Source organism: Puma concolor, chromosome C1 (genome assembly GCF_028749965.1).
Source record: "Puma concolor isolate L17-30 chromosome C1, mPumCon1.1.hap2, whole genome shotgun sequence".
NCBI classification, from domain to species: Eukaryota; Metazoa; Chordata; class Mammalia; order Carnivora; family Felidae; genus Puma; species Puma concolor.
In genome coordinates, this window is record NC_141674.1 from 189,047,474 (window position 1) to 189,064,288 (window position 16,815).

The window sequence follows — 16,815 nt, forward strand, 5'->3', positions numbered from 1 at the left end:
TTCCAGGTGTGTGGGTGTGGGTGTGTGTGTGTCTGTGTGTCTGTGTGTCTCTGTTGATACAGGCAATTCTCAAATTTTCGCCAGTTGCTTATCTTCCATCTCTGTAAATCAAGTTTAGGAAAACTTTTTCTCAAAAAAACAGAAGATCAAATCCGAGATAACCTAAGTATCATTAAAAATGACTTAATTCTCTTTGGTTGGGGTTTCTTGGGGGGTTATTTTTTTCTTTGGTTGTTTTTTTTCCCCCTTTGGTAGTTGTTTTTTTAAGATAATCACTTTAAGTAAAAAAGAACTACAAATACCTTGAAGTATGCACCTGGTTTCTTTTATAGTTAAGAAAGAGATTGGAGGAATAGAGGGATGGTGTGGGTATGGGGAATGTTAGAGAATGATGCAGAAAATAAACAGATACAGGGCCAATAAGAGTGACTGCAAGTCTCAAGATCTAGGGAAAAAGAAAATAAGACTTCGTGGAATAGCATCCTCACCTTGTGGTTTTCTCAGATACGAGTCTCTAGGACTAAAGTCAATTGCCCTTTCCTAGTTTAGGCATAATATGGATGTTGGCTTTTAGGCAAATTAATGATTGTTACAGCTCTGAACAGAAGAATAATTTTTTTCCTTGTAGATTGATTTATAAATGATGAGGGCAGTGTCTCTTCTGTAAGTTTTCACATTAGATGTGAAATGTGTACATTAACCCTTCTTTCTTGCTAAGTCAAGTAAAAGCCATTTTCATAAAATAGAAGTTTCATGAGGCAAAATCCAGTTTCTGAAATTAAATACTACTTATTTTATTTAGGGAAGCTCTTTTATCTGAATTGTACAAAAACCGCATGAAATCTATGAAAGGTTCTCATACTCACTGGCTTAACATTGTTCGTACTCCTACCATTGCTGCATATGAGGTAAAGGAAAACATTTTTTCCTGAAAGCCAAGGAGGTAATTCTACATACATACAATGCAAATATTTTTTTCAAACCGGACTAATTAATAAACTGCACCACTTTTAAAGTTGTACACATTATAATGGAGCAAATCCTGCTGTTTTAGATTGCAGCTGTTATTCCAGAGCTCTGTAACAGATGAATATTGTTAAAACCCCAGCATTAAGCAGGAAGCCTCATTAAGACTCAGTATCAGAGGAAACCCATGTTGCTGGTACCCACTGAGGCTCCTCCTGAGCCTTCTGAACTGCAGACAACAATTGGGCACAGGCATCTTGCAAGTTCTCATTCACAATCACATGATCAAAAAACTGGCCAAACTGTGTCTCCATCTTTTGGGCTAAATCCTCCATCTCTTGTAGATCTTCATCCTTTAGGAGAAATGAAAAAATATGGATAGCACAGACTTAAAAAGATAAATATAAATAATACACAGTTTGTTTTGATGTTATATTCAGTTGTGAAACTATTTATAAAAACACTTAGGTCAAATAAACGTCCTCTATTCTAAACCACAAAACTTATGTTTCTATCTTTACTCTTACTAAATGTTTCTCTGGTCAAGACTTTGCAAAACTAAGTAACAGTTGGTAGCCAGAACAACCCCCTCAACTTCTTATTTGGACTTAAATTATATTATTCTATTATCTAAACACTTGAAGCTTTCAACCATATATAACGAAGAAGAAGAAGAAGAAGAAGAAGAAGAAGAAGAAGAAGAAGAAGAAGAAGAGGAAGAAGAGGAAGAAGAAGAAGAAGAAGAAGAAGAAGAAGAAGAAGAAGAAGAAGAAGAAGAAGAAGGCGGCAGAGGAGGAAGAGCAGGAGGAGGAGGAAAGGGAAAGAAAGAAAATGAAATTTACCAGTTAAATATAAGTAAAACTTACACATAAATTTCAAATGAAATTTTAGAAGGTAAAATACAGTTTCTACAACTAAATATTGATAAGAATGATATCATTCTGCCACTTTCAACATGAAGATGGTGACCTGGTTCTATTGAATTAGACATACCCTAATTGTCCTTTGCCTCATGAGGCCATGACTTAATTCACTTTTGATATCGATTTCCTCTATTGTGAAATGTTCATTTAGTGAGAGTCATTTGGCCTTCCTCGGAACTAATGCATTAACTTCACTGCTGTTATTTTCTTATTTGTCCATAACAATTAAAACAGTACAGCTTTTTGACAGTGCAATCATAAAAAACAAATAGGGGGGAGCTTGGGTGGCACAATCTGGTAAGCATCTGACTCTTGGTTTTTTAGCTCAGGTCATGATCTCACAGTTTGTGAGCTTGAGTCCCAGGTCAGGCTCCGCGCTGACATCACAGAACCTGCTTCATATTCTCTCTCACCCCCTCTCTCTTTGCCCCTCTCCTGCTTGCACTCTCTCTCTCTCTGTCTCTCAAAGTAAATAAATAAACTTAAAAAATAAAGTAAAAAATAAACACAAATACAAATGCAGGCACTGCAATGTTGTGGCAGTACTCCTTTACAAGATGACAATACTCATGATCCAGAAACAATTTTGTTGATTTGTTTAGCTTGCCATAAAAATGAGAACACAATTTTAAATGCCTATGAGATTCAGAGAATTTATCCATGGACTCCACTGTCTGAAACGCAAACTGAAGAATCAGATTCTCATACAGTAGTCACTTAAAAAAATATGAAGACAGAAATAATAACAAAGGATTATACAAATATACCTGTTTTTCACTTCAGAAGCACATATATTAAATTTGTTTTTTTTTTAGTTTTTTTAACATTTATTCATTTTTGAGACAGAGAGAGACAGAGCATGAATCGGGGAAGGTCAGAGAGAGAGGGAGACACAGAATCTGAAACAGACTCCAGGCTCTGAGCTGTCAGCACAGAGCCCGACACAGGGCTAGAACTCACAGACCGCGAGATCATGACCTGAGCCGAAGTCGGACGCCCAACCGACAGAGCCACCCAGGCACCCCTTAAATTTGAAACAATACAGATTAACATGGCCCCTATGCAAGGGAGACATGCAAACTTATGACGTATTCTTTATATTTAATTTCAGTTTTATAAGATGAAAAAGTTCTAGAGATCTCTTGCACAGTGTGAATATATTTAACACTACTAAACTGTACAGTTACAAATGGTTAGGATGTTAAGTTTTATGTTATGTGTTTTTTACCATATACACAAAAAAATAAGTGGATGTAATATATTGATCTAGGTGATGGTTATCTGGGTATATGCACATGTAAAAATTCATTAAGCTGTTATACATAAGATTTATACACCTTGCTGAATGTATATGATGACTTAAAATAGTTAAGGTAGATTTAATGAAAAAAATAAACTGGAAAGAAACTAGTTATTCCAGGAAGAGTTCACTGATAAATCCCACCTGTCTTGGCCCCTCTATTATTTCCATCATCATTAATACATAATATTTGCGTTTAGAAATATACTTTATATAGATAACTCATATTACATATAAGATATATTCACTACAACATTTTAAAAGTAACTTCTCAAACTCTTTCATAAGATAAATAATAAAATATAAACATCAGGCTTGTGCACACCCACTTTCCATGTGGATTTGCAAACTGTAGCTTGAGGTCATTTTTTTTTTTAACTTAAGCCAGACTAGAAAAAAAATAATAGTATCATAGCATTTATTAAACATTATTTTAATATCTACAAATGATATCCAGTAAAAAGGACAAACCATAGGGCATTTCATTATTCATTAGAAACAAAAATCACATTCCTTAACACTGGAATGTTGTGAAAATAATACAGTGATTATTTTTTTACTAGAAAAAAAATGCATGTGTCTATTTTCTCTGTATCTTACCTTGAACTTCATGTCCACAAAGTAGTCTGTAATGATCTTGGCATTTTTCCGAGACTGCTTCATACAACTCATGTTAGATGGCTTTATAAATATGACATAGGGCCTTAGTTCATGGGTTCGAGCTATTTGAATACCCTACACACAAAAAATAGGTTCATATTTAAAAACAGAAATCTTAATTTCCTAGAGTCAACATGAATGTTCTCAAAATTTCTAAGACCAGAAATTAGCAATTATTTTCAGCCAATTTATTTTTATTTATTCTCCTTTGCCCTCAAGTCCTCAACTCTAAAAAATAAAAATTTTAATAATTAAGAGATGGGGTTCTAGGATTAAAATTAAGTTTAAATTGTGGCTCTTCCTCTCACTAGTCATGACACCCTTATGAAATCTGAGAATAGGATCCTATAAATAATCTCATGGGAAAGAGGCAAAGACAAACTCTGCAGGTGGATCAGTTCTGTTTCACCCTCACTTCCCCTTCCTCTTGGCTATTATCTTATATTGGATACTACTGACATCTTCACACTGACCACCAGCCTTGACCCAAGTAAGAACAATTGTCTTATCCCCTGATTCTCTTTAGTACACATGGTATATTTAAAATGACTACAAAAAAAAATCCCACAAAATACAAGGATCAAAAAATGGAGCCTACACATTGTGTGTTCTTTACCCTAACTTGCTCACTCCTGCCTCACTCCACATATAGTCTCATAGAGGTAGCTACAGATATGACAACATGGGAACCTCACCTCCTTATGTAAAACAACATCTTATTCTCTCCACAAATTTCCTTAATGCCTTTGTGATCAAAGTCAAAACAGGATTCTAACTTTTATTTATAGCCACCAGCTCAGTTCTCTTTTTGTATCTGAGAAGCAAGACTCATTCCCTAACTAAAGACAAGATATTGGCAACTGTTCCTTTACATAAGATCCTGGTCCTTAGATATGGTAAGTGGTCTTATCCCTAAAAGGCTAAAAGAATAAAATGTCTCAACTACGATCTACAGCAATATGCACAAAATGCAAGACATTCATTCATTACTTTGGGGAGATGGGAAATATTCCACCATAGACCTACCTGAGGCTCTAAGTCCATGACACAGATCTTTCCTTCATCAAGGACTGCTTGAACAGCATCCACGCTGGTGCCATACAGGTGGCCTTTGTATTCACCATACTCGAGCATCCTGCAAGGGTGCCACAAGGAAAACAAGAACTCTTTCTACAAGTAAAATACTATTATAGTAACATGAAGATAAACTCCAACGAGATAGAACATAAATAGGTGGACTTCGGTAGCACAAGAAGAATTATCAATAGGAGAAAATCAATAGGAGAAAAAAAATATTAGGAGATCTAGGACTCAACTATTTCTCCAAAGTCTCTAAGACTGGCAACTCAGTTCTGCTCCCTCTCCCAACCCAATAAGTTAGTGTAGTAGTTGATCAATTTGCATTTCCTTGCTTAACTCTTCGGAAACAAAAGGAATTGCCCCAGAAGCTTTGGATAATGCATAAAAATGGGGCATGTATTTTGAAGGTAAAATAACCAAAGGTAAGAATCAGATTCCGAATGTATAGCCTACCTGTGACCATACATGAGGCTTTCAAATGTTTCCTTTGACACGTAATGATACTCACGTCCATCCATTTCATAACTCTTTTTGGAACGAGTAGTATCTATCAAAAAACGGAATTTAAAAAAATGGTTTCAAATCTTTGAAATGTTTTGGTTTATTACCAATATACATTTGGATAAATATTTCTAATCAAAGTAAATAAAGGAATACATAAACAGGTAAATAAAATGCTAGAACCAAAAAGACGGAGCCTAAATTGGTGATAAGAAAATAGAAGTTCTCATCAAAATCAGTTCATCTATAAATCTTTATTAAGTAATCACAGTGTGGACACGAATGTATTAGGTATTGAGCTAGGATGGGGAGACCCTAAGGGATAGCTGCTCATACTAAAAAACAGGCATGAGTGAATTATATGTGAGCCCTAAGATGCCTAAAGGCCCCCAGGTAGCATATCTTATGTTTAGATAATGCATTTCCCAAGATCTCATTTCATTGCTCACACTGCTAGCTTGATGAAATGCTATTTCATCACCATAATTTACTGATAACTAACTGAAGATTTTACAGAGTAACTTGCTCATGTACACAAGACTAATGAAAAGCAAAGTTGAAAACAAGAACCTACGTGTTCTGACTCCTCCTAGACTAATATTTTCTGCTACACCAGATTGTCTCTGAATTGAAAGGAGAAAGCCCATGACAGTCTGTCTGCAGTCTTGCCCAAATGCATTGATAGCCAAGGGAGATGGTGATTAGTTTTAGGGAACTCCAGAAGGGAAAGACTGGTGGAGTCTGGATTCAGTCCCATTTTTTTATTATAGATTCCTCAAGTTAAATAGTACTTGGTATAGAACACAGGAGCTCATTGAATGACTGAAAGTGATTCATTTTCTGTTCATCTATTTATTCAACGAACATGTACTGAGTGCCTCTGTTCTGGATATCTTAGTTTCCTAGAACACACAGATGAATGAACCACAGTTCCAACTCTGTGTCCTATATATACCACAAAGCTTCTAGTCCCTTAATCTGCATTGCCACAAATTCTCCCTGTTCATAAAAAAAATGGCATATTTGCATTTGTACTTGACAAAGTTTAAGAATGAAATATATGAACACTTGATAATATCAACACATGGAAATGACAAAGCAGGAACTTGACATAGAACCTAAATGAAAAAGGAGTTATGGACATTCAAGAAGTTTAAAAAACAAATGTCATCTGAGAGTCATCTTTTTTTTCTTTATTCAAGGCTCTCTGCAGATACTTAGAATTTCTACAGTTATGCCACCTCTCCTATAGCTTTGTACTGAAAAAAAAAATTCTGGTAAAACACTATACTCTCGGGTTATAATAAATTATGTAAATATAAACCTAAGATTACTAATTCTCCGTGGCTTCTATTGGACTATGTTTTATATGGTAGGTTAAAATCTGTGAACTAATGCATAACTAGATGTATTCATTTTAAGATTAAAACTATTCACTCAATTTAGAAAGCAAAATATGGGCAACATTTTCTCACTTGAATGATGACTAGCTATACTGCTTACAATTATTCTATGTTCCATGGGCATTTTATTTTTATCCAGATTATTGAAAAATGGTGATTTCTTCTGTGGTTTTGTTTTAATTCAAGTTAGTTAACATATGGTATAGTCTTGGCTTCAGGAGTAGGACTCAGTGATTTATCCCTTACATATGACACCCAGTGCTCATCCCAAAAAAGTGCCCTCCTTAATGCCTAGCACCCATTTAACCCACACCCTCCACCCACCTCCCCTACAGCAACTCCTGGTTTATTCTCAGTATTTAAGAGTCTCTTATGGTTTGCCCCCCTCTCTGTTTTTATCTTATTTTTTCTTCCCTTCCCCCTACGTTCATCCGTTTTGTTTCTTAAATTCCACATATGAGTGGAATGAGGGCTCTTTCCCTAATTTGGCTATTGTTGGTAGTGTTGCTATAAACACTGGATGTTGGAGATCAATGTCCATTCTTACACATGTGAACAGTGTTTGTTTTTAAGTTTAGTTATTTTGAGAGACAGAGAGAGCAGAGGAGGGGCAGAGAGAGGGGGAGAGAGAGAGAATCCCAGCAGGCTCCATGCTGTCAGCGCGGAGCCTGATGTGGGGCTTGAACTCACGAACCGTGAGAACATGACCTGAGCCAAAACCAAGAGTCAGACGCTTAACTGACTGAGCCACCCAGGCACCCCTATAAAGCAACTTTTTCTGTCACCTATTGCCTTCTGTGGGACAAGACCTTCTCCTGGTCCTGGATGAAAATCTAAGCAGTTATCAGGACTCTTCTCATTACTCTTAGGTTAAAAAAAAAAAAAAAAAGGCCACCATCACCTGTGCCACAAATGCAGTCTTGATCTAATAAAATTCCATTCCCATGTAATAATCAAAATTATGATTATTTTAGGCTTCTCCTCCACACACCTGGCTCAGACTTGCTGCAAGCAGGGAAGCCTGCAGTCAGAGAAGCCAAAGTCAGGAAAGGGAATAGGATTCCTCTCCTCCCTTTCATTGCCTCTCTACTATTCCTCTCCAGCTTTCTAACTGTCCAAGGCTACAGTGCAGAAAGGAGAGGAAAGAGCAGGAAAATTCTCACTTCACTGATACTGATGCTGGATACTATAGGCTCCTCTTAGATATTTAAATCTGGTAGATATTTAAATCTGGCTCTGCTCTCCTAGACGATGCATTGGGTTATTCTGCAAACCCTATCACCACCACCGTTGCCACTGAGTATCTCAAATCCATCCCTATGCCAGCTAGTCACTTGTGATTTCTCAAAGGGTAGCTACTTCCCAGACTATAGCCATTGGCCACTCCTTTAAACTCTTTCCATTTTTTCAGGTATAATTCTGACATCAGTCTTCCATGCCCCCCAAACTGCAGGGAACGCATGCAAAGCTCTTAAGTGGTTTCTCTAAGTTCCTCTCTCTTGCGTTCAGATGAAGAGGAAGAACCTACATGCACATGCTCTTTCCTGCCATGGATGATATAATCACATATACAGACTTATATAAAATTATATCTGTATATATTGAAAGTTTCAAAATAAAATAAGGCATTTAAAGAGCCAAGCACAGTGCCAGGAAGATGGTAAGTAATTAACGAATGTTAGTTATTATTGCTAAATATTAGTTTTCCTGAAGAGTCATCTATATAGTCATTGAGAGATGGAAAAGAGACAAAGTCCCCCTTTAAAAGCCTACATGTCAATAAATCAATTCCCTCTATTAAAATAAATATAGTTAGGAATATTATACAAGGACTATTCCTAGTGTCTGATATATTTTTACAACAAAAATGGTATGGCACAGTTAACTGAGATCAGTGCATCTGCAGAGACAAAGACAGTTTTACCGAAACATGAACTGCTAGGAAAGAAAAACTACACATACGTGGCACAGCACTTTGGAAATGGCTAGGATTACGTTCAATAAGTTGTCTTCTCAGTTCATTTACTCCAACGCCCGAAGGTCCTAAATACAGAAAGTCACATGCAGAAATTATAAGATGTGAATAAATATGATTATGTGGTAAAATCATCGTTTCAGTTCTTCTACTGAAAAAACTTGAGAGCAAATTTTTTGGGAAATGTTTTTAGTTTCTCACAAACTGAAACAATTCCAGAAAGCTCTTAGGAATTTTCCTGGTGACCCATGGAGTAACCCACACTTCTTCAACATTCCAGAAATAAGCTGGGGAATTGCAGGAACCAGTCACCTCAGCAACCTTCATCTAATGTCAGACACTGAAAATTCTCTGGCCTCATTTCAGATAATCTGAGACAATCTGCCTTTCCTGTCAAATGAAGTTTCCATCACATCACAACCCAGAAATCAGCCCCTATAATTATGGGTCCCATGACTTATAGAATTCAGACATATTCCCTTTTTTTTAAGTTTACTTATTTATTTTGACAGAGAGAGTGAGTGGTAGAGGGGCAGAGAGAGGAGAGAGAGAATCCCAAACAGGCTCCACACAGTCAGCACAGACCCCGACCTGGTGCTTGAACCCACAAACCATGGGACCATGGCCTGAGCCAAAATCAAGAGTCAGACGCCCAACAGACTGAGCCACCCAGACGCCCCCAGACATACTTCCTGATAGATAGTTGAGTCAACACTCTGTGTGCAACTGGAGTCAGAGCTGACTTCATGCAATTACATAGGGCCCAGGCTTAGCATACTACACTTGGTTTAATACTCTTCTTTTGCCTTCTTGAAATCTTAATCATCATTAAACAAGAAGCCCTTGTATTTTCATTTTGCCCTGAGCTCTGCAAATTATGTAGCCGGTCCCGGCTGTAGGGCATGTTGTTCTGCTCTACAGGGGCCTCCCTTGATTACAGTTGGAATACACAGAGATGGCAGCATGACATTAGTTACTACAGCTGCAGGGACCAGCTTTGCAGAGCTCTTGGTCACAAAAGCACGTCACCCCAGTACTGTATTTGCCCTGTTCTTTAGCACCATATATAGTCCAGAAAACTTTAAACATTTTTCTGAAGAAGGTGGTTACAAATTTCTTAGGGAAATAGGTCTTAAGGATTTTTATTTCTTTTTTTTTTTTTAATAAACTGTGGTTTTTTTAATGTTTATTTTGAGAGAGAGACAGACAGAGAGCACATTCAAGAGGAAGGGAGGGGCAGAAAGAGAGGAAGAGAGAGAGAATCCCAAGCAGGCTCCATGCTCTGCAGTGGAGGCCCAATGCAGGGCTCAATCCCACCACTGTGAGATCACAACCTGAGCTGAAATCAAAAGTCAGATGCTTAATCAACTGAGCCACCCAGGCACCCAGAGGATTTTTATTTCTAATACAGACTGCTAATGCAGTCTGGGGGAATACTCACCTATGCTTACAGAACAAACTCAAAACAGGTCAAAAAAAGACAAAACAAAATTTCATAATGCAACCTGTTAATACCCCCAGTATATCATGGCATACCACATTTAATTGTAAACAATAAAAGCATGAGACAATAAAGTTTTATTTATAAACACACATATAAGACAGGCTTTTTTTTTTTTTAAAGGTGTTTATATTGGCGTCCCTAAAGAATTCTAGTTTTGCCACCACTCCCAACACAAAACCACTGACTCTAGAAGGAAAAGTTCACTATGGGGGAGGAGAGACACAGTTCCTGAGACGTACCCACGAGCACTATGAGGCGGTGCTTGTCTGAAGGGCGTCGCTGGTACCTGACCACTTCCTCGTAGGGGGCGCCTGACGCGCTCAGACAGCCGCTGGCACTGCAGACCCCCGCGTGCTGCTGGCGCAGGTGAGACTTCCGGCGGCAAAGGCGCATGCTCCGGCGGAAGCCAGCTGGGAGGGTGGAAACGCACAGGATGTTACATCCAGGTAGGAGAGATTATTTCTCTTGCCCCGCCTGATGGCGCCTGCAGTGACTGCAACCAGCAAGTGTTAATTAACATAATCACGTCTGTCTAAAGGTAGAAAATAAGAAGAGAACAGAAGGAAAAATAACAAAATGCCCCCACATGTTGCCGCTAAGTTGCACCCTGTGCCCACCATGTGCCAGGTGCTGGGGTTCTAGCGGTCAACTAAATCAAACTCATTTCCTCATGACATTTACGTTTTATGGAGGAGGAGAAACAGAAGTAAACACATCAACAAAAATAAGTGCTTAGAAGAAGGGGCAGTGGAGTGATGGGGGTGTTTCTTCATGGGGAGTGAGGGAATTCAAGTAAAGTGTGTGTGAAAAGGTAACATCGAGCAGACATGGGAATAAAGTAATGGAGCCAGTCAGGAGGCATCTGGGGATGAAAGCAGCCCAAGCGAAGGGAACGTCAACTGCTAAGGTGCAGAGAAAGGAGTGTTTGGGGAAGCACAGAAAGGCTCAAGTAGGGCAGGGTCCTGAGCAGTAGGGAGAAGGGTAGGAAGTGGAGTTGGAGAGGAAGCAGAGTGTTGGATTGTGGTCCAAATGGGATGAAAAGTCACTGGGTGGTGGAGAAATGGGTGTGACATGGTTTGATTTATGTGTCTGAAGAATTCCTCTGGTGCTTGGGGAGGATGCAAAGTGTGGGCTCAGGGGAGAGCAGCTAGGAGGCCCTTGCAGTGCCCCAGATGAGGGAGAATAGTGGCTTGGGCCAGGATAGAAATGGGGGAGCAGGCTGATCACTCACATTTTTCAGATGGATACACTAAGACATGGGTTAGGGGCTGCTCACAACTATGTCATCAGTGGCAGAGTTGGACACTTTAACCATGATTTCTGAACCCCTAGAATCCTGTTTAACCTGCCCGCTGAATCACAGAGCTTTCTGGTATTTAAAAAAAAAAAAAAGAGCTGTTCCCAGGTCCTTTCAATAGGTAGAGCTAGGGACTATATGTATATGTATAAACACACACACACACACACACACACACACACACACACACACATCTATATCTGTATCTGTATATGTCGAACACCATGAGTTCACACCAATACCCACAAAGCCACCTCGACATTGCGGGATTTATTCCAGCCACCACCACCTCCCCACTTTCTGTATGTTTCTCAGTGAGAAACCTGACACTGATTGTCCTCAATACATTTACTTATTAGTCAAGAGCACTTGTGCAGGATGGGGACGGATGGTGTCAGCAACCTGGCAGAAAGTGTCAGAACCCAAGCTAGGTGAGGAGGCCATCTTTGTAGAGGCTGTGAGGTGTCAGAACCCAAGTGATGGCAGCTGTCCTCCTCACATTGCTCTGGCTCTGACAACCTGTACCAGACCACCATCATCCCCTGCATAAACGTTCTGCTAATACTGCTCAGTGATGCCCCACCCCAGGCTGCTTCTTTCCCACCTTTGTGCGGATGCCTTCCCTTTTAGCATACTTAATGGCGTTGGGGCTGAGTTAACCTCAAAGGGATACAGAAAAGTGGTCCCATGTTGTTGTTTTTCTAAGCTCTCTCAATGATTCTAATGTGCATCTTGGCCCGGGAAACCAACATTTCACTTTATAGATCCTGCTGTTGCCCCACTGTCTCATGGAAAAGGAGGCCCAGTGTGGTTTTACATGAGCCTTTAAAGGGGTCCTTCAGAAACCTCTGCCAAATTGACAGAATATAGAAATGTGGTCATCAAAGTTAAGTTTGGTAGTCAGACAATTGTTCTCTTTAGAGTAAGACAAAAATGTCATGAAACAGTCTGGAAGAAAATAAAAGATTTGTGTTTGCTGAATAATAAGAGATATCCAGTGGAAACCAGATGAATTATGATGAATGATCAACACATCAGAATACTAACCCCCCCAAAAAATTGGGGGGATAGAGGGAAACCAGAACAAGGAACAAGTTTGGAAATGTCCATCAACAAAAGAAGCTTTCAGAAGAGAGTCAGGATGGTATGACTAAAAAGTTAACAAGTGACAAAGACCCACCTCTTATTAATCATCACCTACCAATAAAGAACTTCTGATCACAGCCAACAAATTCCTCCTTGTCTGAAACACAGAGAATGGCAGGAACAGAATATGTGGAGGAGGAGAAAGAGAAGTTTACTTAGAACAGATGCATGAAATTATCTTCAAATCTGCAAGTGACACTCTTTCAGTAGATGTCAGCACAGCTGAATTCATCCTGAATGGCTTATTAAAGAATATCCTAAGCACTCTGCAGCCTATCACATGCCCCAAACTATGCAGAAATACTCTCCAGAATTTTAGCAATACACAGAATATATTCTGTCAAGTATAATTAAAACAAAGAGCTATTTTAGGCTTGTTTAAAGTTACAAGAAAGATATTGAGCCATAGTCAAAACAAATAAAAATTTGTTATACATTTTTAAACATCCCCAAAGAAAACTGACTTAAAACAGGAAACAGATGAACTGGCTTAGGCTTAAACTTGTGGAAATGGTATTCTGCAGGACCTTTAATTAATCCCTTTGTTGGAGGGGGGTTTTAAGTTTCTCCCTGATAAAATGGTTTATTCTGTATAAAATTAGTATTTGCTCTATGGCTGCCAATTGTGTCTGACTGTCCAAAAATCTGAGGAACAAGAGTGAGGAGAACTGATCCCAGTGGCTCTGAAGCATCTAGAACTTATTTAAACTCCTGTCTCTGCTTCCACTGCAGTCTCAGAAAAATTCATATAAACTCCAGGGGAAAAAAATGTTATAAAAATATCATTTTCAAGTTACTTTTTACTAATAGATGTTCCTTTTCACTTATGCAACTCTGTTCTGATCATTGAAGTACTATGTAAAGAGCCACTGTTCATAGAATGAACTAACATATACAACCTTTTCTTCTTAACCTTTTTTTCATGTACATCTTAAAATACAAAGAAAACACGCCAAAATTAATTCCATCTTCTATTAAGTAAGCACTGAAATACGTCAGTAAGTTTAAAAGGAAATGTTTACTCAGGAATATATTCATAAAGCTTAACTACTTTCATTGTTCACTTTTAAATATTTTTCTATGAAATGGAATATCTCATCACTGCTTTCACCCTCAAAATACATCTTATCTTAAAGTGTATCCTGTCAAGTATGCACATGGAGGCACTGAAAGATCTTAAATATAGCTCTGTTTGGCTTACCCAGGAAATAAAAACAATTACCTTCTGAAAGCTCCTCTGGATATTTGGATAAGTGAAAAAACAGACATGAAAAAGTTAAGTCTTTGAGAAGATTGAGTTGGCCATCCACTAAAAACAAGTTACAAAAATGAGGCTTTTATGTCTCTCTTAGAGAAAGTTGTAACCTGGGTAGGTCTGGCAAGGCAAATGAACAACGTACAACTGGGGACTCAGGAACTCGTGGGACCTGACTGTGCTGCTCTGAGGACTATGACTTGTTCTGCAAGTCACTTATCTACATTCTCCCTGAAGATTTTATCTATGAAGACTCCTCTCCACTGGTTGGCTTAAAATGGGGCTTGAGAGAGAGAAATTATAGGAAGGCAACTGATTTGAGCCTCCTCTCTCCTTCGCTCCCAGAGGCCATATGCTGCTGCTCCAGAGGTGCTGCAGCAGCCTCTAGCCCAAGCATCCTCATTCTTTACTCCTCACTGGGTCCAGTGACACATGTCCATCTCCAGCCAGCCCATTGGAGACAAGGGGAACTAAACACAAAGTGTGCTGTTTTCTTTGTTTTCTAGATATCTTAAATATCCATGTTTTCTGTTACTTTTTTTTTAATTGGCATTCCTAATTAGATTATACCATCACCTCCCAGAGAAATTCAAGGTCACATGACACTAAATTCAGAAAAGAGTTGAGATCAAAACTGAAGAAATGTAACTGCCCACTAAGAGCTCTAAGTAACAGAATTAAGCATCATGAATGAGTATCAAGAGTTATTTACTTAGAAGGGCACCTGGGATATAAAGTGAGCTCTGTGCTGACAGCAGAGAGCCCCATATGGGGGCTCAAACTCATGAATTGTGACTTCACAACCTGAGCCGAAGTTGGATGCTTAACTGACTGAACCACTCAGGCATCCCCAAAACTAGAAAATTTAGAAACAACATAAATGGTAAGTAAATAATTTAGGTGCATAGTTCTCAACTCCATATGTCTTAGTGCCATCTTTTTTATAACCAATATTTGTAGCAATCTCTCGATTCTTATGAAATCAAATTAATATAATCTATTGTACACTTAATTTTAAAAACCAATGCAATACTCTAACTGTAATATAAAGAAAAAAATTAAAAAGAATTCATTTATATTTTAAAAATGTGTATTTCAAAATATTAATCCTCAGGCATGACTTCTCTAGAAGACATAAGAAACTATGAATAAGAAACTATTAGATGCTTATACCCACTTATAATGAAGAAGCATGGATTAAAGGAAGTGAAAATATTCCTTATATGAAGTATAGAAAAATAGAAGGGCAAAGTAACAGTAAATTCTGAAATAAAAAGTGCTCTGATAAGTAATGACAGACCAGGTTTACTTGTATATAAAAGGGAAATTGCCTTAATTGAAGTAGGGATAATATACCAAAGCAATTATAATCTGATGAACTGGAGAAAAGGAGGAACTATACTTGGGAGCAGTTGAGTAATGTTAACATGCTCCAAAAGTTTGCCAGTTTTCAAAATACTCTGTGAGACCTATTTCATTACTAATGATGTCAACATTACTCTGATGTTGGTATCACACACTTGGTGATACCATATGTCATCAATAATAACAAATAACATTTTAAAGTAAAAGAAAACAATCAATCAACATAGATACTTCACTTTCTAGTTTATTTACTATCAGTACGGAGCGGACAGAATGTGTGGAGTAAATTATTCAATAGTTGCAAGGCAATTTCTTTAATCCTGTTCAAATGTCTCTCTCCATAGTGACTGTCTTCTAAACAACTGAGCTTTTCATGTTATGTCTTATGAAAATGTATATCACTATTGTGTGTTAAGGAACTGCTCATTTATATTTGTAATGTGTTTTGTCCAATAGGACATTAAAAATATTATGCAGGATGGTCTCACACACTGCAGGACATCTGGCATTCCTGAGTCCTACCAGTTAAAGGCCAGTGCCCCAAATCAATGTGACAACCAAAAAATGATCCCAAAGAGCTCCAAAATGCCCCAAAAGAAGTACTGGTTAAGGTGAAGCTTATAATATCTCACAATTATACTGTTGAGGTATTTAAACAATTATTGTATCATATCCCTAAATGTGTGTTTAAATTATACCAATATCTGGAATACACTCTTAAAAATCAATACCAAATATTCATTTTTTACTTACCAGATTCAAATGTTTCTTCATCTATGGTTTCCCATGGGGACACAAAAAAAACCAAAAGTGTCATTTTATTACTATCAATACTGAGCCTGTACTTTAACAGATGAATTCCCTGACCCTATGCTTCTGCATACACACTAACTTCTAAAAATCTTTCCTGAATCAAGGCTAAGTCAGTGGTGTCTCTATGGCATATTGAACTTTTAAATGAGATATGTGGTATTAAGTAGCTGGGCTATGACAATAGGCAGGTATGCTGTATGAGGCTATAATCAATAAAATAAAATAAAAGAGACTAAATAAAATGTAAAAGAGGCTCAGAGGGAAGGGAAAGGTAGAATGTCACAGGAAACTCCAATGGATTCTCAGATAGTGCACAGCTTTGCTATTAGAGGGCTTTCAGATGGAGGAGAGATGCACCCTGACTGAAGGTTGGGGCAGGGTAGAGGGTGGGGAGGAACCATAAGCAACAGGAATGTGGCAAGGAGAGTGAGTATATTGGTTTGATTGCATAGGCTTGTGTAGGTGATAAGGAAAGATTTTATGTAAACCAACTTTCAGTTAAAACAGTTCTTTTTAGCATTTTAAAGAGATATTAAGGATTACGAAACTAGAATGTAGAGGGAGAGCAATTTGAAATATATAGCAACATTACCAATGCTTGTGTCCTTGGATCAGGCGATACTGCAT

General features: G+C 38.1%; 1 protein-coding gene and 1 pseudogene across 2 annotated transcripts in view; one reads left to right on the plus strand and one right to left on the minus strand.

The window, feature by feature from the left end:
- Positions 1–764: 764 nt before the first annotated feature.
- Positions 765–16,815, minus strand: part of MPP4 (MAGUK p55 scaffold protein 4) — a 44,143-nt gene continuing 28,092 nt past the window's right edge. For both annotated transcript variants that reach the window (XM_086719286.1, XM_086719285.1), the window contains 9 exons: positions 16,129–16,149; positions 13,978–13,992; positions 12,811–12,852; positions 10,552–10,722; positions 8,796–8,876; positions 5,383–5,476; positions 4,876–4,984; positions 3,790–3,924; positions 765–1,319 (listed from right to left, as the gene is read on the minus strand). In XM_086719286.1, coding sequence (XP_086575412.1) covers positions 1,128–1,319; positions 3,790–3,924; positions 4,876–4,984; positions 5,383–5,476; positions 8,796–8,876; positions 10,552–10,722; positions 12,811–12,852; positions 13,978–13,992; positions 16,129–16,149 — 860 coding nt within the window. In that variant the 3' untranslated portion in view covers positions 765–1,127. The remainder of the gene's footprint in view (positions 1,320–3,789; positions 3,925–4,875; positions 4,985–5,382; positions 5,477–8,795; positions 8,877–10,551; positions 10,723–12,810; positions 12,853–13,977; positions 13,993–16,128; positions 16,150–16,815) is intronic.
- On the plus strand, positions 2,899–2,992 carry LOC112849108 (U6 spliceosomal RNA; annotated as a pseudogene).